Source organism: Oreochromis aureus, linkage group 15 (assembly GCF_013358895.1).
Source record: "Oreochromis aureus strain Israel breed Guangdong linkage group 15, ZZ_aureus, whole genome shotgun sequence".
Lineage (NCBI taxonomy): Eukaryota > Metazoa > Chordata > Actinopteri > Cichliformes > Cichlidae > Oreochromis > Oreochromis aureus.
In genome coordinates this window covers 26,883,026-26,906,985 of record NC_052956.1, presented here as the reverse complement: position 1 = coordinate 26,906,985, position 23,960 = coordinate 26,883,026, and the positions used below count along the sequence as shown (strand labels likewise).

Here is a 23,960-nt window from a genome sequence, read left to right as displayed (position 1 = left end):
TAAATTTTTATTTATATAGCACCTTTCTAGACAGAATCACAAAGTGCTGCACATAAGATTAAAAGTCATAAAAAGATTTAAAAAGAGAAAACAGGCAAATAATTAACCAAAAGCAATTTTAAATCCAGAATTGAATTCAAAATCCTGCTCCTCACATACAAGGTCTTAAATAATCAGGCCCCATCTTATCTTAATGACCTTGTAGTACCATATCACCCACTATTAACACATAGTGAGCGAGAAAAGTGACTGGAAAGGAAAAACTCAATGCATCATGGGAATCCCCCGGCAGCCCACGTCTATTGCAGCATAACTAAGGGAGGATTCAGGGTCATCTGGTCCAGCCCTAACTATATGCTTTAGCAAAAAGGAAAGTTTTAAGCCTAATCTTAAAAGTAGAGATAGTGTCTGTCTCCCGAATCCAAATGGGAAGCTGGTTCCATAGCAGAAGGGCCTGAAAACTGAAGGCTCTCCCTCCCATTCTACTTTTAAATACTCTAACAACAACTAAGCCTACAGTGCTAGAGCAAAGTGCTCTAATGGGGTGATATGGTACTACAAGGTCATTGAGATAAGATGGGGCCTGATTATTTAAGACCTTGTATGTGAGGAGCAGGATTTTGAATTCAATTCTGGATTTAAAAGGGAGCCAATGAAGGGAAGCCAATACAGGAGAAATATGCTCTCTCTTTCTAGTCCTTGTCAGTACTCTTGCTGCAGCATTTTGGATTAGTTGAAGGCTTTTCAGGGAGTTTTTAGGACTTCCTGATAATAACGAATTACAGTAGTCCAGCCTGGAAGTAATAAATGATACTTGATGATACATTAACAAAAAACAAAACACAGGTAAGCTGAAGACACAAATCCTTCCATTTCAACAGGTGTGTTAATGACTAGAGAAAGAAGATGAGAGGTTTCTTATTAGCGGCACTAAAAGAGACAGTAAGTTAATTTTCACAGCAATGAAGTGGACAGACAACCATGAACAGTCTTTAATTTATCATGATCATTTTTAATGCCATCTCAGTTCAATCAGAAATCTAATAATGATACATCCCAACAACAGTGAATCATGACAACAGGTTAAAAAGAAAAAAGAAAAAAAAAAAGTCAGTTAAGCATCACACTCCTGCTGCCAACAGCAGCCATCGATCAAATTCACTTCTGCAAAACGCAGGCTTTGGTCCACTCCTGGACAGATGTTTGAGTACAGACTACAAAATGGAAGAATCCTGGCAAGTTCATGAAGAATACATCGAGTTGCAAAAAAACAAAACTTTATCACAAATGAAGGCACAGCCAAAGCAGAGGAGTTCTGTGGGCTCCAGTGCTTTTGGAGGTTCTCTCTTTTTTGGAATACACAAGAGGAAGAATTCTTGTTGATGGGGAAACAAATGCAATAAATATTGTTCCAAACAATATTTATTGTTTCAGGAAATTACTAAGTGCCATTGCTGTTTCACTGGAAAAAGGCCACTGATCAGAACGCACATCAACATTTTCAGCTTTAAACTCAATCTCCAGAACTACAAACGCTACCTCCAACCTGCTTCACATGGCCTGATGGCTGCAGGCTCACACTTCAAGTAGCAGAACTACTGACTTCTTGTGCTTTATTAGACGTGTTAGTATTTATTGTAATCATAGTGCTGCACCCTGTCCAGGCCTAGAAATGACACATTTAACAGCATTAACATTAATAATACAGCAACACTTGAACTGCGATCTGTCACATCATAAAGGGCGTTTATTACTCCAGGCACACACTTCAAGTAATTTCAGGTATGAAGGAGGATTTGATACTACGCAATCATAAAGAAACCGCACGTCCTCAAGTAGTTCTACAATTATAGGAACCATTAAAAGAGTTTTAAATTATTGCGAATCTGGCAGAATTTGGGAAGCAGTGCATGGAAACACATGCAGACACACACACATCAACAACAAACAGCCTGACAAACATCATTTGTTCCCATAAAACAAACCAACATGTATTTTACGTCCCACTTCTGCCAAACATTCACAAAAAACTTTTTATGATTCTTGCATATAGAATTCCACATTTCACATCAAGAAATGTGGATAGGCTTTGTGTGAAATTACAAAAATATACAAACATGACCTCAAATACATGTTCTATTGGTAAAAAAAAACAAAAAACAAATCATCAGAAAGAATGAATTCATATTCTATATGCTTTGGATAAATCGAGGTATTCAAGTGTCGGGATGATGGTACAAACATGGTGGTTCTGTAAACGGACAGCTGCTTACTAGGGGCCAGTGTTCCATCAAACAGGAGTTACAGTGGTCTTGAGTCTCTAACCTTTGTCTAATCATTTGTTGGACTAACTACTCCAGGACTTCGTAAGGCAACTAGGACATCCAAGTCTTCGTTCTGGACTACTGAAATGGGATGTGGGTAAACACTGTAGACATGCTTCAAGTGAGTTCTCTGGAAACATGTCAGACTACTTTGGCCAAGCAAACATGGCAAATAAATGGACTTGTGTCCATTTGGAAGAGCACAGACGGTACTGACTGAGAATCACTGAACACGCAAAGACATCTGACACCAGGACATGACTTCAAACACTTAAATGATGATGGCCAAGAATTCTGGGATTCCAAAAAGTTTCAACGATGATGAAAATATTCAACTATACACAATATTACTCATGTTAATCACACACTGTCAGCTACAGTAACCTGAATTTAAAAGAACGGGCACTTAAAAGAAGCTCGACACAAAGTTCTAAGCAGCGACTCCATCAGTTTTAAATACATCACATTACTCTCTTGTGGTCCATGATGACTTTGGAGCAGTGCTGCCATCAGATGGGGGCAGAGGTGAATCTATAAGCAACTAGTTGCTTATAGAACTGTAGACCGTTCTCACACAGTTCCTGTAATGGACTACATTGAGCTACTTGTGCTTAAACATGCAAAGCTCATGGAAACACAGCTAACAGGAGTTCAGCTAAAACATTCGCTCAGTGAGGCACTTTAGCAGGACTCCAACACATCTTGACAGATAAATGTTGAATCTGATGCCAGCAACATATTTTTAGAAAGTGGGGAAAGGAGGCTGTTGTCAGCTGAATTGACTGGACCGGACTCAGCTGTGTTTCAAAATGAAATATTTTCCCACCTGGACTTTCCAGAGAGCTGTGCTGCTGGTATACATTCAGAATACGGTTGTGCATCATCTCACTGAAATAAGCAAGGCTTTCTTAGAAACAGACCTTATCTGGATGACGTCACGTCTTGCTTCAAAACGCGTGTGTTGTTGAGCATTAATGGTGCTCAGATGTGATGACCCCTCACACCATCACGGATGATGGCCTTTGGATTGTGTTCACTGACACATTCCCAAACACAACTGTGATTTTCCAATCATACTAATATTTACCCTCAGTAATTATGAGGTGGTCACCACAGTGGTTAACAAGAAGTTCCATGGTGTGACTCCACCATCGGCCCAGAACCTTTCTGTGTGGAGTTTGCATGCTCTCTATGGGCACCCCGGCTTCCTCCAACATTCCAATGACATGCAGTTCAAAACTGTTAATAGGTATTAATGGTTGTCTGTCATTTTTTGTTAGCCCTGCAACAAACTGACAACATGTCCAGGGTGTACTCTGCCTCTAGCTCTATGGCAACTAGGAGAGGATCCAGTCCATCCACAGTAAGTGGAGAAAATGGATGGATAACTGTGGTGTTCTGCTAGAAGTGTGCGTGTGTGTGTGTTTTTCTTCACACATCACACAAGCTTTCCAGTCTTTTGTCAGTTGGTTGCTGGCATCAAATTCAAAACATTTAAATTTTTACATTTAAAGTCTTCTCTGGACAAGTTTAAAGTCCTTATTAAAACCGTGAGGAAAAAACTGAACTACTGTCTATATTTATCAGCTTCTCTTCAAGCAGCTCATCAGAAAAGGATGCTGGGAGTGTTTGTGCAGTTTTGTGTATCTGACGCAGCAGAGCACAACGGCTACTTACTAGTGCATTTACTGCCTGAGATTTTAAACTGGAACATAAAAGTAGTGCTAAATGTGTCAAGGTTATGGATGATATTGCGCTCTTTTAAATACGCTGAGCAGGTTATATTGTTCCAGTTTAGGAACACTGGAGTAAAGTTAGGGATTCACTGAGCTCCATCCAATTTCACTGCAAGCTGGAGACTCCCTCTCTGCCCTCATCGGAGGGCGCAGCTCTGCTTTAATGGACTTGTATTTAGACATCTACATTAGCAGCTAGAAGACGAATATTCAAACCGAGGTCCTGTTAAGACACTACAATATCATAGAAGCACAAACCTGTCATGCCCTCCGTTAAAGCTCAGTCTGTTTTACTTTTATATTATTTTCTCTTGTACATATTCTAGAATTTGTGCTTCCCACATCTCTATAAAAATAACTCATTTTATATTCAGTATCTGTTAACTAGCTGATTCTCTGTTTTTTGTCGAGCACAAACATGAAAGCCGCCCAGTCTGTTACTTGACTGAACATGTGGGGACATGTCTAAAAAGCCTGTTACAAATGGAGAATAACCGGTACAGTTCTGCTGATGCTTGTGCTTCCAAAGCTCAGTTCCAGCCTGGCAGAAGCTCATTTCAAGTTGTTTAAGAAAAATAATTGTGAGTAGCAACACTCAAATTTAGTGCCACAAAATCATTACAGATTTTTTTTTTAATCTGTTGCACTTCTCACCAAGAGAGAAAGACTGCACAGAGTAGCAGTTGGTCTGAAAGTGTATTTGTGCATTAAAGAAGAAAAAAAGAGGATCACAAGGCTGTCTCCTGAACTGTGTGAGCCGTCAGCCGGCACGAGGGCCGAGCCCTCGAATCCTCTGAGTCTTCCTCCTCCGTCTGTGCTCTGTCGCTCTCCATCTCCTTCTCCTCTGTGACGGTGTCTTCTTTGGAATAAGCTTCTCCGTTGCGGTCTTTTTGGGCCATTTGATAAGGCTGTGTCTTGATTTGTGTGGGCTGGCCAACAAGGATAAAAACACTATTGAAAGCACAAATACTGAAAGACAAACAAAAGTGGAAACAAGTGGAAATATGAGTTTACCTTCTGAGCCAGAGGAGTGATACAGCAAAGCTTTTCTCTGTAGCGGTCGGGCAGAAAAAAGAGCAGCGTGCCCAGGACGGGGTACACTGTGCCCGGGGTCAGCTCCTTCTCCTTCATAGGCCCTAGTATGATGACAGTAACAAAGAGATATGAGCAGAAGAGGCTGACTGGACCTTATCAGAAGAGTAAATCACACAGTTTCTGTAACCCATGAAGCATATGGATGCTACAGGTTCTTATAGTGTACACATTAGCTGTATGACCAGAATGCTAACATGGCCAAGTTATATTGGCCAAGTTAGCCAGGGAATCAAGGTGTAGGCACTGGATTAGTGGAAAAGAGGAAAGAAACAATAAGGTTATATAACAGACTATGTAAACCATTTGTGACACAGACTACAGCTACATGTGTATACCTGTTAGCAGGCTAACTATCAGTCCCACCACCACCACAGTGGCTGAGTTGTGAGCGCTATACCACATGTAGGACAATGAGTAGAGTGCCTCCACACCAGTCGACCTGAGAGAGGGAATATAAAAAAAAAAAAAAAAAACAGTTTAAATGACCTTCCTCTTGCTGGCCCTACTGTCCATGCTGACTGATATTTGTAACATCAAACTTTGGTAATCTGTACAATCAATCAGCACTCAACACTACTACTACTAAACCATATTTAAAGAGGTTTATCTTGAGATGAAATGTGTTACCCTGGCTTGGCTGTGGTGGTCATGACAGTGGTAGTTATGTTATCAAACAATGGCAGAGCAGTGGCGTTGAGTGCAGGTGCTGGCGTGGGAACAGACATGCGCATCACAAAGCTCCCGATGCCGATCCAGAAAGCCATGACAAGGCCCGATACCAACCCAACCACTGCGCCCTGACAGGAGGACAGAAGCAATGTCAATTTATGTGTGACCACAACAATAACAACAAAAGCCGTTTCAAATACTGAATTATTAGTAGCCCCAAGTTAAAACAGGACTCACAGTGGGGTTTGCCCAGGGGAAGAACATTCCCAAACAGAAGAGTCCCAACAGGGGTCCGCCCACCATGCCAAAGATACTGAAGGCTGCCTGAGGACACACATGAAAAACTAATTAAAAAAAAAATTAAGTAAGTTAAGTTAATAACTGTCTGTATGAATATAAAGTCTTTTTTTAAAACCAGTGCCATGATTACCACCATGCACTTTCCAAAACTTTTCAATTCACTTAAATGTAATGAAGCATTTTCAAACTTTTTGATGAACAGTTACCTGCAGCATAGATCCCATTATAGAAGCAATGTAGGCCATAGCCAGACACACCAGACCATAACCCAGGGCTGTGGAGCAGATGAAAAAAAAAACAAAAAAACAAAACAAAACAAATAAAACAACACACAGTGGTTACACCTCCAACTTCAAGTATGTAGAACCACAAATAAAAAGCATGGACTGTATGGCATTTTTACTCTGGCACGCGCACACACACACACACACACACACACACACACACACACACACACACACACACACACACACACACACACACACACACACACACACACACACACACACACACACACACACACACACACACACACACACACACACACACACACACACACACACACACACACACATGTGAGTTGCTAGATCAGACTTCAGATTGCTGCAGACTGAGTCTGTTGTCCAATATGATTTTATTGTTTGATTCTCTCTAGAACACAGTTCTGGCTATCTGCACAGCAGCTTCGTCTAGAACAGGGAGGGACTTGATACTCGTTTTAGACAGTGAATGAGGGCTTACACCAAACACTAGTTAAGAATAAATAAGGATTTCTTGACCTAGTTACCGTACTCTAAAAACAGGGAGTAGAATACACCCACATTAAGATAATAAAACAACAGCAGTACACTCAAGTAAAATTAAAACATCTACTACTAATACCAGAATAAAAGCATATGGGTCAGAAGGTAGTGGGGGGTGGGACCTGATGTGTCCATTGGAGTGTGAATGTTAGATAAAAGCACTCAAATGAACGAGGCTTGCAGCAGAGTAGAAAAGGGCTATATTCGCTCGAATCCATTAAGCATGTAAGTAAAATGTGAATTATTCTTTACCCCAAACAAAAACACAATCCCACAGTCAGACAACACATAACCGGTCACAGCAGATGGTCACCTCTCCCTGAGCCTGGTTCTGCCAGAGGTTTCTTCCTGTTGAAAGGGAGTTTTTCCTTCCCACTGTCGCCAAAGTGCTTGCTCATAGGGGGTCATTTAATTGTTGGATTTTTCTCTATTGTAGGGTCTACCTTACAATATAAAGCGCCTTGAGGCAACTGTTGTTGTTATTTGGCGCAATATAAATAAAACTGATTTGAATTGAATAGTATTTGAACTCCAACATAACTGCATGTTTACAGGAGAGGAGAAAACAAAACTCCACCACTTGTCTCACCGAGTCCTTTGGACAGCAGCGTGGCCTTGCCTTCAGTCATATTTGGAAAATGAGGTTTAATCAGGTCCTCCATAGTTACTGTTGCTAAGGAATTGAAGGCTGACGAAATTGTGCTAGAAGAAGAAAACAAACAAACAGGTTTAAGTGAAAGTTAAGGGTGGTTCAAACACATCTGCACTGCACAAGCCTCCAGGAACCAGAAAGCCATCATCTCATACAGCTGACTTTTACAGTGAGATCTATTCAAGCGAGAGTCGCTGATACTCATTTTTTTTTGGCTGCACATCAAAGAAAAGCTGATAGCTATGCATGTAAAAGTGTTAACATGGACTCAATATGTTTTTATATACTACATTTTATTGTTTAATAACCAACTGAAAAGGGTAATGACATGCCTTATGATTGTGTGCTACAAGTACACTAAGGACAAAACACACACACACACACACACACACACTATGAATAACAGCTGCTTGACGTTTTGATAAAGCAGCGTAGCCTCTGCCAGCCTGACTTGTTATTGCCAAAACTCGTAATTAAAAAAAAAAGTACTGGGTTCAATCCGAGGGTTATAAATAACATGAATAAGTTAAAAAAACAAAACAAAACAAAAAACCCCACCATTTGTAGTTCTGCCTGGGTGGTAGGGTAGTAACCAGCTATAAAAGCTGATACACGAAGGATTGTGACCAAGTGTTCAGCGGTCATTTACTTTTAAGGTTGCAGAACACTTTTTAAAAAACACAATTTAAGACTTAAAAAAATAAATACATTTATACCATTTCCGCAGCATGCCACAAAATCTAGCTATGTATGCAGTGTCATCAGTGCCACGAATTAATCCACGAATCCAAGAAACATGGCCTCTATTTAAAGTGCTCTGGAAAACTTCCAGGAAACAACTGGTATTAATGACACCAGTTCAATTAATAACATAGTGAACTGCAGTCAATATACCATTGTACATTATATATAATTAACCTCAAGGATCACGCTATTCTAGTAGTTTAGCCAACTATAATTTCCACAGACTCATGATTTTGCTATAGATGTTAGCAAGTAAGTTTAGGTTAGCCAGCTTGCTGTACTTTAGCTATCCTGCACCCATCTGGTAATGGTGAATCTGGATTTTTGTGAGTAAAGTCTTATGAACACAGCCAAAAGGGCTACCAGATTAGTTTGAATAAACATCTGGTAAACACCAGGGACAGATAGCTGAAATTCTGATTTAATCCCAGAAACCAAACAACCTCTCCATGAATCAAATGTCCTGTCAATATTTTCCTATTTCTGTTAGCTTAATTGCTAAAGTGAATACAATGTGGTCTAAGGAGCTTGGAAAGAAAAGCGTCTGGACTTCTTTGAGTTGCTTGAAGACGTTTCACCTCTCATCCGAGAAGCTTCTTCAGTTCTAAGGTTCAATTGGTGAGTCCCACCAATTGACCCTTAGAACTGAAGAAGCTTCTCGGATGAGAGGTGAAACGTCTTCAAGCAACTCAAAGAAGTCCAGACGCTTTTCTTTCCAAGCTCCTTAGACTACGATGACCTGGATGACTGAGAACCTTCACAGACTGAATACAATGTGGATTCACACTGTGTGCAATGTGCTTTGCAACCTATGATTTTTAACACTAAGAGATAATAGATGCCAATATCTTAAATCAGTCATAACACAGAGTCTGTAAGGGTGTGTTAATCCCGACCATCAGTCCTGGTTCTTGGGTTATTCACCTGAGCGCTCCACTGAAGAGACAGGCCACAAACAGCCCCGGAAGCCCAGGCAGATCTCTGAACACATCCATCACAAAGTACAGCACCATCTAAAAAAAAAAAGAAAAAAAGAAACTAAACATTAGAATTAAAACAATAATAATATTCTATTGATACTTTTAAAGATGAAATAAGAGCTCACCTGATCATTAGTCGTGACGTAGCCCTTATCCAGAGGGCTGTCTTCTCCATAGCGAGCAAACATGACCAGACCCATCAGACATCCTAAACACAGGACAACCTGCTGGCATGGAAAGACTACGTAGCAGGACCTGGAAAGGCATGATGGGTAACGGAAAGATGGTTATCAATAGGGTTTGGCGGTTTTTAAACAGAAGGTGTGAGCAAAGCTTTTTCTGATAACTTCATGTTACTCACATGACAGCTTCTTTCTCTGTGCGGGAACTGAGGTATCTCTGGACCTGAGCTTGGTTCACACCGTACAGAGCCAACATCAGAAAGACCCCCCCAACACCTAGTGTCCAGAAGGTGTGGCGCTCCAGAGGGTTGGGGTTCAGGCTACAAAGGCAGAGAGTGAAAGAGCTCCTTTGCAAGAAGTAGTTCCAAAATATGTAAAGGCAGTATTTTTGGCAGATCGGTGAACCTCTGAGAAACTCTGCCTCTCTAAGAAGCTCTTTTTATACCCGATCATGTGACTGTTGACTCCAGCTCATTCTTTTTTGTCTTTCTATGTTCTGCTGTAAATAAAATATGGATTTGTGACATTTGCAAATCACTGAATTTCATTTTTACCTCCTGTTTTCTACCCGATGTAATTAAGTGAACCAGAAGTCCTTTAATTTAGTTGCATTTCAAATATGCAAACTACTTACTCTAGTCCAGAAATACGGCTACCGTTGATGGCTTTCCTCCAGACTTCTGCTATTCCTCCTGCCTGACTAGTCCCCACCACGATGACTGCCAGTTGGCCTGCAAACATGACCACCGTCTGGAACACGTCGGTCCACATCACTGCTTTCAGCCCCCCCTGGGAGACAGGAACAGTAGCAGATTAACATCGGACCATAATGTTCATCATTACAAGTAATCTCATCTGAACTTCCTAAGTTTGCCTAAGCTTTTTTTCCAGTGTTTCCCACTCCCTTGGTTAGTAAGGATTTGTTCTTATGAAATATATAAGCTGCAGCTAGAGAAACAATCTTTTAAAAAACTTGTTTTGTCGAAATGACAAACTGATAAATGTATCTTAAGATTGGTGAATTTAGACTTACCAAAGCAGTATACAGAGTGCACACCAATCCCATAGCCAGCACTGCCCCCCATAGGTCAAATCCTGTCACTGCATTTGAACAGAATGAAAACATTGAACACTGCAACAGGTTGTCAAACCTTCTAGGTGTGACCTAACATGAAAAATGAAGTAATGACCCATGCATTACCTGCATTAAGAGCCAGTGCTGGAGCATATAAGACTACCCCCATATAAATGACCTGCAGAGGAAGAAACAGACAATATAGAAGAGTAAGGTTCCCAGAAACAGAACACAGTTCAGAGGTCATATTTTGGAGTTAGCTGACTCATAACACATTCATAAAGCTCTTTTAAAATACACTGTACAGGGCAGGTTTATCAGCCTGGGTTATCTTTTAGAAGAGAAACGATATGGTCTTATACTCTAAAGGTCTGTACATGTTCTGAAGAAAACACAAAGAAAACTAAGCTTCATGTGTTCTGTTCTTATGTGTTCTGTTTATTTGGAAAAATTGTTGGAAAAAAAAGGTTTGGAAAAGTAAAGAATCTAAGGTGTTGCAATGAGCCAGTCAAAGTCCAGATCTCAACCTGATTGAAATGCTGTGGTGGGACTTTTAACAGACCTGTGCATAAATGAATGCCTGCAAAACTCAATGAACTGATGATTCAATGTGTAAAGAAAAAAGAAAAGAAAAATCCTTCACAATGGGAGCGACTGAAAGTCATAATGAAACAAGTATGTGTGTGTGTCACATATAAAATGTAGCATATAAAGATTTAAAATATGTCACATGTGACCTCTGACCTCTCCTTCAAGTGATAAAAATGCTTTATAGAGCTTCTGTTTCTGCCATGGTTTGAACTGACAACATATAGGGATGATATTTGGTGTTTCAAATGTCATGTTACTTTGGACTTTCTTTTTTTGGGGGGGTCAAACTTTCATAAAATGTTTTAACTTTAAATCTGAGCTTAAAATTCTGCTGCCTTTGTTTGGATTGGTAACATTTAATAATATCTGCCCTTCTTTCAGGCTGACCCCAAAATGTGTTAAATCTATAAAGAAAGTGTCAAAAGAGAATGAGCTGCACAGAAATATACTGTAGTATAATATTATGTCATAACCTTAAGTCATTCATGCCCAGTTATTCACAAATCAATATCTATTATTAAGCTCCCTAGAGAGTGAGCTGCCTCGGTGGAAGTTTGAACTCTTGGAGTGGTTCTTGTTTATTTTGGTCCCGTTTTCATTTATTGTTTTACTAACGAATACCATTATCAGAGATCTATTCTTGAATTTTGTTAGATTTTATTATACAGAGTTAGGAAAACAATGTTTTACGTGAAGCCTGACGCTGCTGTACACAGAGACTAATGATTGTCTCACAGTACAGCGAGCACTGGTGTCACAACCAGAACAGCTTTACTCTAACGCATCCCCAGACTAAACTAACTCACCATGGGTCTGTTGGGTTTTTGGGATTTTTTATTTCCTTATTAATTGTTGGCACAAGCTACCAGTGTTAAATAGCACATAAAGTTTAACTGTGAAGCCCAGTGTTAACTGATTGTGCTGTGTTATCCAGTCCAGTGGGTGGGTAAAGATTTTGCATTGTATCTGGAAATTCTCATGATGATATGACTAAAAACAGCTCAAAGCAATAAGACTGATTTAAAGACAACTGTAATACCTGTTTACTAGTTACTGTAGATATATAAATGTATGCAATATATGATCTGTTTCAGATGATTTAAGCTTTCACTGGGTATCTATTGCACATTAAAACATCACTTATTCAAAAGGATTCACAAATAAACAAAGATACCATCTGAAAGATGAAGGTCGCAGTCCCACATATGCGAACAGTCTTGTTAAATCGCAGTTCCAGATACTGTAGAAGAAAGAATGTAAAAGAAAACAAACAAAAAAAAAAAGACCAAAATCAAAAATCTAACCACATATCATCTCAGAGACAGCCTGTAATATGCATTCAGCACAGTAGATGTTTACTGAGGATCAGAAATGGTTGTTTAAGTTCTGATCTTCGACTTAGACATCAGTCATTTGTCCAGGTAATTTGTAGTGAAGCACCAGAAGCCTCAATAGAGGAACAGTGAGTGGAGTTTAGATAAAGAGAGATGTAGATTCTGGAGGCGAGGACATTTGTTTCTCTGATGTGAATGTGTCAGGGGTAACACAGATAAGACAGATAAGAATGTTAAGCTCTGAGATCATACTTGAGAAAGGCAAAAATAGAAAAAAAAAAGTGTGCTGAGAGAGTGCAAAACTGAAAAATACAGAGAAAAAAAAAGAAGATTACAATTAATAATCATTTTAGAAAAAGGAGATCAAGTCAGGTCAAACTACAAGTACCTGATGGTTGTTCATTGTCTTGTTTACGGTGTGTGTGAGAGATAAGGGATTAACCCAAGGAAACTTACGACAATGACAAAGCAAAAACAAGACAACACAAACAGAAAGGCCTGATACACGTGTGTCTAATCATGAAACGAGAGCCGTGTTAACTGTTCTTGTGAATACCTCGTAAGCACTGGACAGTCGCAGTCTGTAGAAGACTGGTATGAATACATGAGCTGGAATGAGAAGACCCAGGAAATAGGAGCATCCCAGGAACCAGTACTCTGTCCCAAATGTGTACACCTCAGATGGAGCACCCAGGATGGCCACAGCTGACTGAAATGTGGCCAGCAGGGAGAGGGACACAGGCAAGCAGCTCATCGAGCGGTCAGCCATCAGGAACTCCTGTGGCAAACAGCACAGGCGTCACAAATCTTTATTAGCATTCAAAAAGGAAAACTGATTTGCACTCTTTCAATATAAAAAAAAAAAAATGTTTACCTGTGTTGTGCGTTGGCGCCCCCCAGAGAAGGCATAAAAGAGGCCAATGCCAGCTGAGGCCACCAGCAGCAAGGCAAAAATGACATAGTCCACCGTGGTGAAGTGCATCTGCACCACCTCCCCCATGATGAGGACAGACGTGGAGGGGCTGGGAGAGTGAAGGCTTTTGGAAACACAGCCTCTGAGAGGCTGCGATTACAATGTCAGAGAGAACACCTCACCCATAGGGAGACCTGCTGAGAGCTGGAGAAAACAAGAGGAAGTAGGAGAAGTTATTTATCCAACTTGAAAATCTGGAGGAAGCATGGGCAGCAGCTCAGAAATATACTGAGGCAGCAGAGGCATCGGGATGTTGTATGCAAAAATAACAAATCTGAAGGGACAGTTTTTGTCAGTTTGGTAACAAAGAGCTGGGGTTTGAACAGAAACAGGAGTGCGTGGTTTTTAAAAATTTAGCAAAAACTGTGTGTACAGATGTTTTGCTTTGGTGCGACTAACAAATCCTAAAATAAGACTCCAGCATTACTGCCAGCTCTAACACCATGCTGATACATAGAGATGATGCACCCTATAATTACCATTCAAATTTCCAGATGCTCTGCTGTCTGTTGTTTTTACATTTTTATTTATTTATTTATTTATTTATTTATTTTTTTTTACACACAAACTTTTTGGAGAATCAGGTCTGGAAAGTTTCCATATGACACAGTTCAGGTTAGTCATTTAATAACTAGTTGCTCTTGCTAGTGGAAGGATACTCTGTCTCATCTAGTGAATAATACTTAGTCCACCGAGTCTGCACACTCTCCCTCACCCAAAGTTGTTATTAGCTTTGTGGAATTTAAAGGATTGAAATTCATTAACATTTTCTCAGTTTTCTTTGAATCATAATCTTCTGCACAGAAGCCTGAGTAGGGCCGGCTTTGAGCCTGCTGGAATTTCTTATTTCTCCTCACACATCTCTCCGACACTTTTCCAGAAACATTTTAACCTCTCTGTCGATGGTGTGCATCAACCATAAGTAAAAAAGACTGATGTAAGACCATGCTCACTGGCAACAGACTAGTTAATCACAAATTATTCACCAATGAACATACAGTACCTCAATATGCTCCTTTATGACACTAAGAAATAGCAAAATTTACAAAATGCACCTAATAGTTTATTCCACAGGAGCAGAAATGTGTGACTGAGCCCATCATAAACTCAAACAGTGAGATGTTTACAGAGGTCAGGACAGAGGCCCATTTCCCCATAAATCCATTTGCATCAACAGTTATCATCTCCTGATGCCCACTAAGAACTGCAGGTTTTAGGCAATTGTGCTTTGGTTTAACTTTTCAGATCTGGAAGTTATATAGCTATATTTTTATACCATATATGGTGCAAATAAATGTCTGATATATACTCATTATGACAGTTTAACTTGCTGAGAGTTAGAAACCACCCGTGTCATATGTATTCGTCTGCTAAGATTTTAGTATCTATGCATTGTGATGTAACTGTTTCTGTGTCAGTCTAATAAATGAACTGTTTGCAAGACAAACATGTAATAAGAATTGCATTAAGTACTCTAAAGTATCAAAAAAAACCCCACAAAACAAAGACCACAAACAAAATTATGGGAAAAGAAGAAATGACTGTACCTACTGAGACTGAGCTGCTGCAGGCTGACAGACACTCAACACCCTCACTTAAGATTTACTGGAGGAAGTATCCTGCCTGGTCACAGCGGCCAAACACAAGAACTGTGAAGACAGAGGAGAAACTGTACGTTTTTAAAAAAGCAGCCATCCTGTGAAGCAAGTAAGACAAATGATCTAGCACAATATTATTACAAAGGATTCAATATATAAGGATTAATTTAACCAAATAAAATCCAACATGGTATTATGCTTTAACAAAACACACAACCCTGTTCCCTGTACTTTGTTTAATGCTGAAAAATGATTCTCCCATTGTTCCTCCCCCTGCATTTTCACTCCATGCAGCGCTCAACTGAAAATATTTCTCCCTCTCCTCTACATATTAAACCATTTTTTCTTTCTTGCTGTTGCTTTCTCACAGCGTGTTGAGCTGCACTATCCCACACTTCTTATGACAAGAAAAAGCTGAAGGGCAGCTGATTGCAAAGAGGTCAGGTTAAGAACACAGAGCAAAGAGCGAGACTTTGTCAGTCTCAATTACTTAGTTTAACCATGAGGTCCTGCTGTGTGGAAACACCAGTTTTTGTTTGTTTCTAATGTGTCACCCAATAGCTGATCAAAGGTTAAACTGTCTGATCAGATAGTAAAGAATGTGTGAGAGCAACTTACTAAAATAAAAAAGAAAAGAAGCAAAAGCGGTGCTTTAGGAAACTGCCAACATTGTTGACACCGACTGCTTTTCAAGGATTATGAGATTTCCACCTGGAATGTCACTGTCTGCCTTTACACAAATACCACTTCCACATGGACACCTGCTCAGCTGCTCTTCAGAAAGCTACTTGATACATCTTCATATGTTGGCAGCAGTAAATGGCACCTGAAGTGCAAACGTTTCAAATGACAAGTAGTGAAAGATCTAGACGGGGCTACTGAGTTTTTCATGGCTGGAGCGCTTGTTTGTTCCCATTCTAGCAACTTTTAAAAGACAAGCTCAGGAAGGATTAGCATGAGTCACACTAGATGTGTGACAATGTCTTTAAAGGTCAAGTAAAGGTCAAGTCAAGTCAAATCAAGTGGCTTTATAGTCATTCCAACCATGTGCAGTGGTACAGTACACAGTGAAAAGAAACAACGTTCCTCCAAGACCGTGGTGTTACATATGACATATAACAGAAAATCAACACAGGTCTATATAAAGTGCATTGTGCAAAAATTGCAAACAAAACAAAACAAAGACAGTGCAGACACATCAGTGCAATAGAAATGTGCAAAAGACTGAGCATTGTGCAGAAAGCAACTTGGTGTATGAAGGTGTGTGTGTGTATCAGATAAGTATCAGATAAGTGCTTGAGGTAGTGACGTGTATGAAGGTGTGTGTGTGTGTCAGTCCAGTCACTGACACACACACGGTGTGCACTGACAGGCCTGTCTGTGTAATATTCTCAGCTGGTTTGATCAAACACTGGCCAATAAAACATGTTCTTAAATCCCACTTATATCCCAATGGTTCATTATGTCTAATATACACAGCTGTGACAGGTTGGGAACAGAAGGAGCTGCCAGTGTAGCTGGTTTCATTTAAAAGGCCTCATAACCCAGAGCAGAGTTACAGCGCTGCTGTTTAATGACACAACACAAAATGGGTCACTTTTATATCAGTGTTGCCCACATGCAGGCCACCCAAGAATATTTTTTATTTTTATTCCTTCATCTGCTCAGGACAGTAACATGATTAGCTCACTATTGCGCTCTTGTTTTAAAGTAGCTTGTAAACAGCTATCTTTGTTCTTCTACCGTTTCCCTATAGGAAGGCTGGACAGGTTTCTATTGTGCTTGTTATTCCATTGTCTCCAATCTCTCACACTGCAGTCAAACTCCAACTCTACCATCTGGCACAACAGCTGGTGATGACAGCCCTTGCTCTGCTCTGGAGATCTGCTGCAAGCTTGAGGGCAACTCTGAGCAAATGAAGAACTGATAAAGCTATACTGTTCCTCAGCAATCTGCACAGCAAGAAAGACAGCTGCAGTCAAAGATGGCAAAGTTTGAGTCTGACTAGGAGATGGGGAATTTACTAGAGCGGGAACAAAATATTGCTGCGTTATTTATCATCACAAAGTGTGACTGTGCCTAAATTTGTGCATGTGTGGTTATGCACACACACAAAATCTTATTCTGTGGGAAACGCTGTATCTAAATCCAGATTCACAGGTGCTTTCGCTGATGCAATCCAGCTCAGTCCAAGAAAGAAAAGTAGTAAACCTTGCCTTTCATCAGTATGTACAGTGAGCTTTGGGTCTGCAGCCTCAAAGATGTCACATTTCGAAAACTGAAGTGACTGCTTCATAGTTGAACATCCACTAAGCCCTAAGAGCCAAAATATCAGCCTTCAGTCTGCTCTAAATGAACCATTTGGGATCTTCTTTTTTTCACTCTTGGAACTGCATGATATCACAGAGAGCAAATATTGCTTATATGCTCATCTCAGCTGCACAGCTCTTCTGATTGCAAGAGGCAAAGCGAGGGCAACAACCTTGTTGATGGCTTGTTTAAATTAGTGAATGAGGGGTTTCAAGAAGGCTCAGTATAACGAGGATCATTTTGAACTGGAATCATGTAAAGCTACTCACCAAAGGTACAAGTATAAAAACAGAGCAGAATAACTCACGACAGGAATAAAGATCTGTCGTAACAGTTCATCATGGTTTGCAAATTCAAATGCCCACCAAGCAGTTAGTAGATGCAGTTTTAAAAGGTTTTAAGACATAATCGTTTTTTAACCACTTAACTTTTTGTTAAGTAGTGATTCTACTGACACAGCAGAAACAATATTTTATATGAATCAATGATTTAAAAAAAAAAAGAAATCTGAAGGAAATCAGTCACATTGTGCCAGGTCTGCTTGGTCTCTCATGACTCTGGTTTATTATTTAATGGAGCGCATGTGACTGGTTGAATTTTCCTGCCCAGGCTGATTGGGGCTGTTTTTTTTCTCCATTAATTATTTTAATTGTTTACAATTTAAAACACTGCATTTTAAATTGGAAAAGAATCCATAGCTACAAGCCCATGTGAAAGGAATGTGTTAAAGATAATTATGTCACATGAGCAGGGGCTATCTAACTGTCTTACATCAGAGTACCCGAGTCCACATGAAATGACCTTTTAAGCACAGATTTACTGCTTGCTATCAACTGAGCTTACAATGTGCAAAATACCAGGCTTTTCCCATACATGATCCAATCCAGTTTTATTTTGCATGACAAAGCATAACACAATAATACCTAACAGCAAAACACTAAAACAATAAAAACAAAAACTACAAAGTAGTAACACTGTGCTGTCATTCTGAGTTAGAAGCCAAAGAGTGAAAATGAGTTTTAAGAGTGAGGCACTCCAACATGGGCAGGAAGATGATTACAAAGTTTAAAGGCTACACCTGAAAAAGCCTGGTCAGCCTGGTTTTTTAAAATCAAGCTTTTGGGAATTACCAGGAGCTGCTTGTCTATGGACCTCTGCAACCTCAAGGGGATGTACGGAGTCAACAGCTCAGAAATGCAAGTTGTAACTGAGCCTTTAAAAGTTTTAAAACCAAACGAAATCTTAAAATGGACCCTAAAACAAATGAAGAGCCAGTGGCGGGAGGCCAGGATGTGGGAAATGACTGAGGAATGTGAGTGAAGCATTGGTATGGCCCATGCAAAGTGCATTACAATGGTTCAAGCAAGTTGTGGTAAAAGCATGAATAAGATATTCAAAAACTTTAAAAGATAAGACATATTTGATCTGAAAGCCCTGAATGATAAAAAACAGCTTCAAGAACAATTAATCTGCTGATTTAGTTTAAAAATCACATTTCAGTTTGACAAACAATAACCAAGGTTAGTTACTCTGGGGTTGTTAGTCAGCCACAGTGGGCCCAAGTCCAAGAGAGGAGCAGCACAGCTATCACTAGGTCTGAATACAATGAGCTGGGTGGCTGTAGGCACTGAACTGAGCATCATTTCTTTTAATAGACATGAATTTGAGACTCATCCGTGTAAAATTGGTAGGCAAGGCCATGTAAGCAAACAAAAAAAACAAACAACAACAAAAAAAGACAAAAATCAGAGGGAGAAGACGAAGAGAAAAGCTGATTGGCCCAAGACTCGAACCCTGTGGGACTCCTAAAGGGAGATGAGGCTAAGGACAATGCAGAGTCACCAAAGTAAACCAGGAAGGAATCTCTGTGATAAACACCAGCTGAACCACTGCAAAGCCTAAATTACACAGTAATGTGCAAAGTTTAAAGCCACCCCTCAGGTCTTTATATTAGGCTCTTCTTTGAATGTTGGCTGTCTTTTGTTCTGTACATTGTCAAGATGATCCCACACAGCTTCAATTCAATTTTCAGTCTGAGCTCTGAAGAAAAGCATTCCTCCAGTCCTTAAGTTATGTCTTTAGGATATGACTATCAGATGCTGTGGATAGTTTTTCTAGGCCTGGTGCTACTTTTATCCTCAGTTCTCTCTCCATTTTTTTTTGGGGGGGGGGGGGGTTGGGCTGAGATTACCAAAATTTGGACTAATAGTTTTTCAGAAATCGTGTTATTGGTCCAAGACTACTTTATGCCCTGTTATGCCTGTTATCTGTGGAATTTTTCAACCAAAGAAATTGGAATAAATTATGTCTTTTTGTAGCACATTGCTAATAAAAAGCCTAAAGATACTATTTAAAATTGGTTCTTTGCCAATGCTGGTTCATTCTTTGAGTGGTCTGAAAATGATTGAAAAAGCAGCCAATGTCCAAAGAAAAAGCTCGAAAGACCCACAGAAAGGCCGAAGAACTAGTGCCCACACCAGTGCATTACAAAAAGTAAAAATACAAGGAGATCTAGATCCTTGGAAGTAAAACATAAAGAAATGAGGGCTGGTTCAAGAGTTTTGCACAGTACTGTACTTTTCCTGTCCGTGAGTTCACTAGAAATTGATGACTACACTTACGTCACTCAAACAGTGAGCACAAGTTCTGTGTGGACAACCATGTGCATGTCCATCTGCTATTATGCTGTGTGGGCCTCAGAGTGTTCACTTTATGTGGCCTCGGACACTTGACAGCAACCCCACATGCTACTCCAGTCTGAATAGTGTACAGTTAATGGCTTGCTCAATAGGAAGGAAGACTCATGGCAAGAAATTTACTTCTGCACCAGTTGGCTAATGCCCATTTCACCTACTTACTTCAAAATGGGAAAATTCCTTTATATCTCAGTGGTCCAGGCGCAAACCGCGTGGTGATCACTGTCACCAATTTGTGCAAGTCAATATCCCCTGTGCCCACTCATGATGATCACTCATCAGTCTCTCTCTCCACTATCAACACAATTAATCTGGGTATATGTGAAGCACTGATTATTAAAAATTTAGCCATGCTCTGTGTGCCTGTGCGTTTTCAGTGGTGGCTGTGCCATCTTACACAAAACACCACAAGGAGGTCATGGAGGTCGTGGTTGCCTGGCAACAATGGGACAATGATTGTACATTACGTGAGGTAGTCTAAGCAGAGCTGGTGGCATCATCCTTGTGTAGTGTGTGAATTGTAGAGAAAAAAAAGGAAACCTGCTTTTTGGTGGTGCGAGGGAGGGTGAGCCTGGGAAGGTTTGCATCTGTACAGGAGCAACGCCTAAATGGGGCCGATGCTTTGTACAATCCTTTTAAAAGCAACCCACGCGCTTTCATTCTCCTCATCAGACAATCAGAGCTCAACACAAACACTCCACTTAAAGCAACTTAGGTCTCACAGGATATTAACAATAGGGACTACAGGGGCAAATGGGAAGAATACTACCAATGTCCTATTATCCTTTGTAGTGTAATAGAAAAATCCGACTGATTGTGCATCCAACAGAATTTTTTTTTTTAAAGATTTGATTTCAGGCAATTCCAAGGTCAGCCTGACCAAACTCAGTGTAACTTGTCCTTTCCAAGTGACATTCTAAATTTATACTTATCTGGACAGTGAGGACCACTTCAGAGAAGAGAAAACACTGATTTCGATTTCCTGACATGTTCCAAGACCTCTGCCCTCTTAAATGAAATGCTGGAGGTGATGAAACCAGCATCAAGACACCAGCATACAAAAGATCAACATTTATTAAATCAGACACAGGACGAAAAGGATGAACTGGGGAGCAGAAATGGGTTGCAAAGTGGCCTGATTTGGGTATGATAGTTTTAATCATCAGATTGCTGGGGTTTTCTCTGTAGTATTATTGGGTTTTTACCTTACAATATAAAGTACCTTGAGGCAACTGTTGTTGTGATTTGACGCAATATAAATAAATTTGAAATTGAAAATTCAGTGAACGCAAAGGGAGCAACTCGAGGTTAAGTATGTTGCCCAAATGGCCATCCAAATCACCATTGGTGTTAGTGATCAAACCTAGTTTCAGTGTGTCACTTGATATAGAAGTCAGTTGTAAAAGTGGCATAAAGGTCACAGGATTCCTCAAGTTCATAAGAAAAATTACTCGTGGATAAAAATGGCTTGTTCTGGTAAATATATTTAACTTCTCTTTTGTCTACTGGACCATGAGTTCTATGAGGTTATGACAATAAGAAATTAGGTAATCCAAAGCTACTGTATATACTGACCATTAAAAAAAATGCATCACTTTCAGAGACACTGTACATGTTCAAGCTCCACGTTTACACACAGGCACAGCTGGTCTACTGTCATCATCTCTGGAATTTGTGCAGCCACAGTCTCCAACTGAGTTTGTATCTCAGTGACCCTAAAAGCCCAATAATGTGAGTAATCATTAAACCTTGAGCAACAGCCTGATCTGTTCTGTAAAAGAATCACCATGAGCACAGATATCAAGGGGGGGTTGGGAGGACTGGAGACAGGGGATTTTTTTTTTTTTTTTTATAAGCAACAAAGATAAAGTGCATGCTGACATGCAGAGTATAAAGCAATCACCAGTGATTGTTTTACACCCCAGCCCTGATATCACTACTTAAATAGCTTTGTTATGAAAATGCAAGTGCTGTTGTTGTAGTGAAAGATGACAGTGTGTTATTCTTTAGCGATAACTGCTAAAGTAACGCCAGAGGTGTCTGAACACTGGCTTGCAGAGTATGGTGTAGTTTCTCACTGGCAGCAGACCAGATAAGCTGAGAAAACCAGACACTTAGATTGGGCGGCACTTTAAATGTGACAGCAAAAGGAGAATTTCTTTAAATAAATACGTTACAAATGAACTTTACTTATACAGCGTCAAATCACAACAGTTGTCTCAAGGCGCTGTATTTTATAAGGTACACACCCATTATCCTAGACCCTACAAAAATGCAGAGTTATCAAATTCCAGTTCAGGGATCTCTTGTAATGTAATATTTTATGATTTTGTAGTTGACTTGTAAAAATGTTACTGGAGTAATAAAATTGTGATAAAAGACAGGCTCCGTTAACACAATTATTCGCCGTACTTATCTGAGTACCTGAGAGCAGAGTGGAGCAACAGTTTTCAGAATACGTAAATACTGACGTGAACGTCACAGGGTAATTACGCCACCGTAAGTAGTACATTAAGTGGAATTGTTGGTTGCTGTACTGTTATGCTAAGTGTAAAACATAAAAACACACGTAAAGCCTTCCACTTAATGCTGCTCCCAGCAGAGTAAGGAACATTAACGTGGAAACGCCAACACTGACACATTAGCAGGCTACATACTCCCCATGCGCTCATTCATTCCAGCTGCCTGCCACACAGCTAGCCAAATCGGCTCACCTTTGCTACGTAGCTGCAGTTCTGTTTTCAGGATAGCTATAAGAGACATTACCTAACCCTAAAAAAGAAGCACGGGCACACGAAGCCAGGTAAATATTGATCAGTGCGCCCACATGGTCTTGTTTCCCAGTCACCCTGACCTAAACTTCACATTGGTACCGCGTGCACCAACGTGAAACTAATCTGATAGCCGGCTCTGTCAGAGCCCTCGATGACAGCTAAACAAGCGAATACCAGTCCCCCTTGATAATATTTTCCTCTTGAGTGAATTTATTAGCTCAGCATGCTTACCTGTAGACCAGTCTGCTGTAATTGCGACACATCACTGGGTTGAAGCCACTTCATGAGTAGGACCTCCCATTCTCCTTGACACTAGATGCCTTCACGTGCTCCCCGTAAACTAAAATTAAACCTAACCACCGCCATATATTTCATTGGGTTTAAATTACTACCGGGTATCTACTAAATATGTTACTCAAGTAGTTTTATAAAACTGAAATCATGTTTTAAATCATGTCAACTTTGTACTTAACGGTACTTAAATACATTCCAGCTATTTTGTTGACGCTGCTCTTATAAAGATCTTTGGCAGTGGCAACTTTATTTAAACCACTGAGACACAAGCCAAAGGATTCTCTAATAATGTGAAGAATAAATCTGAACGCTAATAAATGGTTTGCCATAATTTGAAACGACTTCAAATACGTTCACAGCCCATTCTTTCCATTTTCCAAATCCAACAAAACCAGTCTTTCTAAAATCTGTGAAGGGAATAGATTGCTCTGGTGCTCTAGAAATATTTAAATATTAGACTATGTTGATTTGCGAGCTCCAGTTTTCCACTGGGAATGAATTGAGGCAACAGAAAATGGGAGCACTGTAACTGTTGCAATCATTTCGGGCATGATGACGATGTTTGTCGTGATGCCAGTGAGCAGCCGCAACAGTACTGGGGAAGCGGAACACGTCATCATCGCTGGTAATTGATCACCATGGCAATGGCAGATGATTGATTTTGCCGACTCATTGACATATCCCTCGTTCACCCCGCAGAGCACACGCACACGGTTGTATCCTACCTGTCCTTTTCCATATCCAGAGCTAGTATGAAGACATTTTCTCAGTATTCATGCCCCCGATGACACACGCTCGCTCCGAGTTCAGACAATGCATTATTGACATTC

General features: G+C 40.1%; 1 protein-coding gene across 4 annotated transcripts; it reads right to left on the bottom strand.

Annotated features, from left to right (window-relative positions):
- Nucleotides 1–984: 984 nt before the first annotated feature.
- On the bottom strand, nt 985–23,960 carry slc5a6a (solute carrier family 5 member 6a). Of its 4 annotated transcripts, none has more exons than XM_031756163.2 (18): nt 23,856–23,960; nt 15,006–15,107; nt 13,360–13,602; nt 13,042–13,263; nt 12,326–12,391; nt 10,687–10,738; nt 10,519–10,586; nt 10,120–10,274; nt 9,665–9,805; nt 9,429–9,558; nt 9,248–9,336; nt 7,517–7,629; nt 6,331–6,398; nt 6,062–6,148; nt 5,783–5,952; nt 5,491–5,594; nt 5,075–5,196; nt 985–4,989 (listed from the first exon to the last, which is right to left on the bottom strand). In XM_031756163.2, the coding sequence occupies exons 3-18, from the start codon at nt 13,483–13,485 to the stop codon at nt 4,789–4,791; spliced, it is 1,914 nt and encodes a 637-aa protein (XP_031612023.1). In that variant the 5' UTR covers nt 13,486–13,602; nt 15,006–15,107; nt 23,856–23,960; the 3' UTR covers nt 985–4,788. The 4 variants fall into 4 exon arrangements, with proteins under 4 accessions (XP_031612023.1, XP_031612014.1, XP_031612031.1 ...); XM_031756154.2 differs by lacking the exon at nt 23,856–23,960 and adding an exon at nt 23,068–23,166; XM_031756171.2 differs by lacking the exon at nt 23,856–23,960 and adding an exon at nt 23,068–23,166 and having other exon boundaries at nt 15,010–15,107.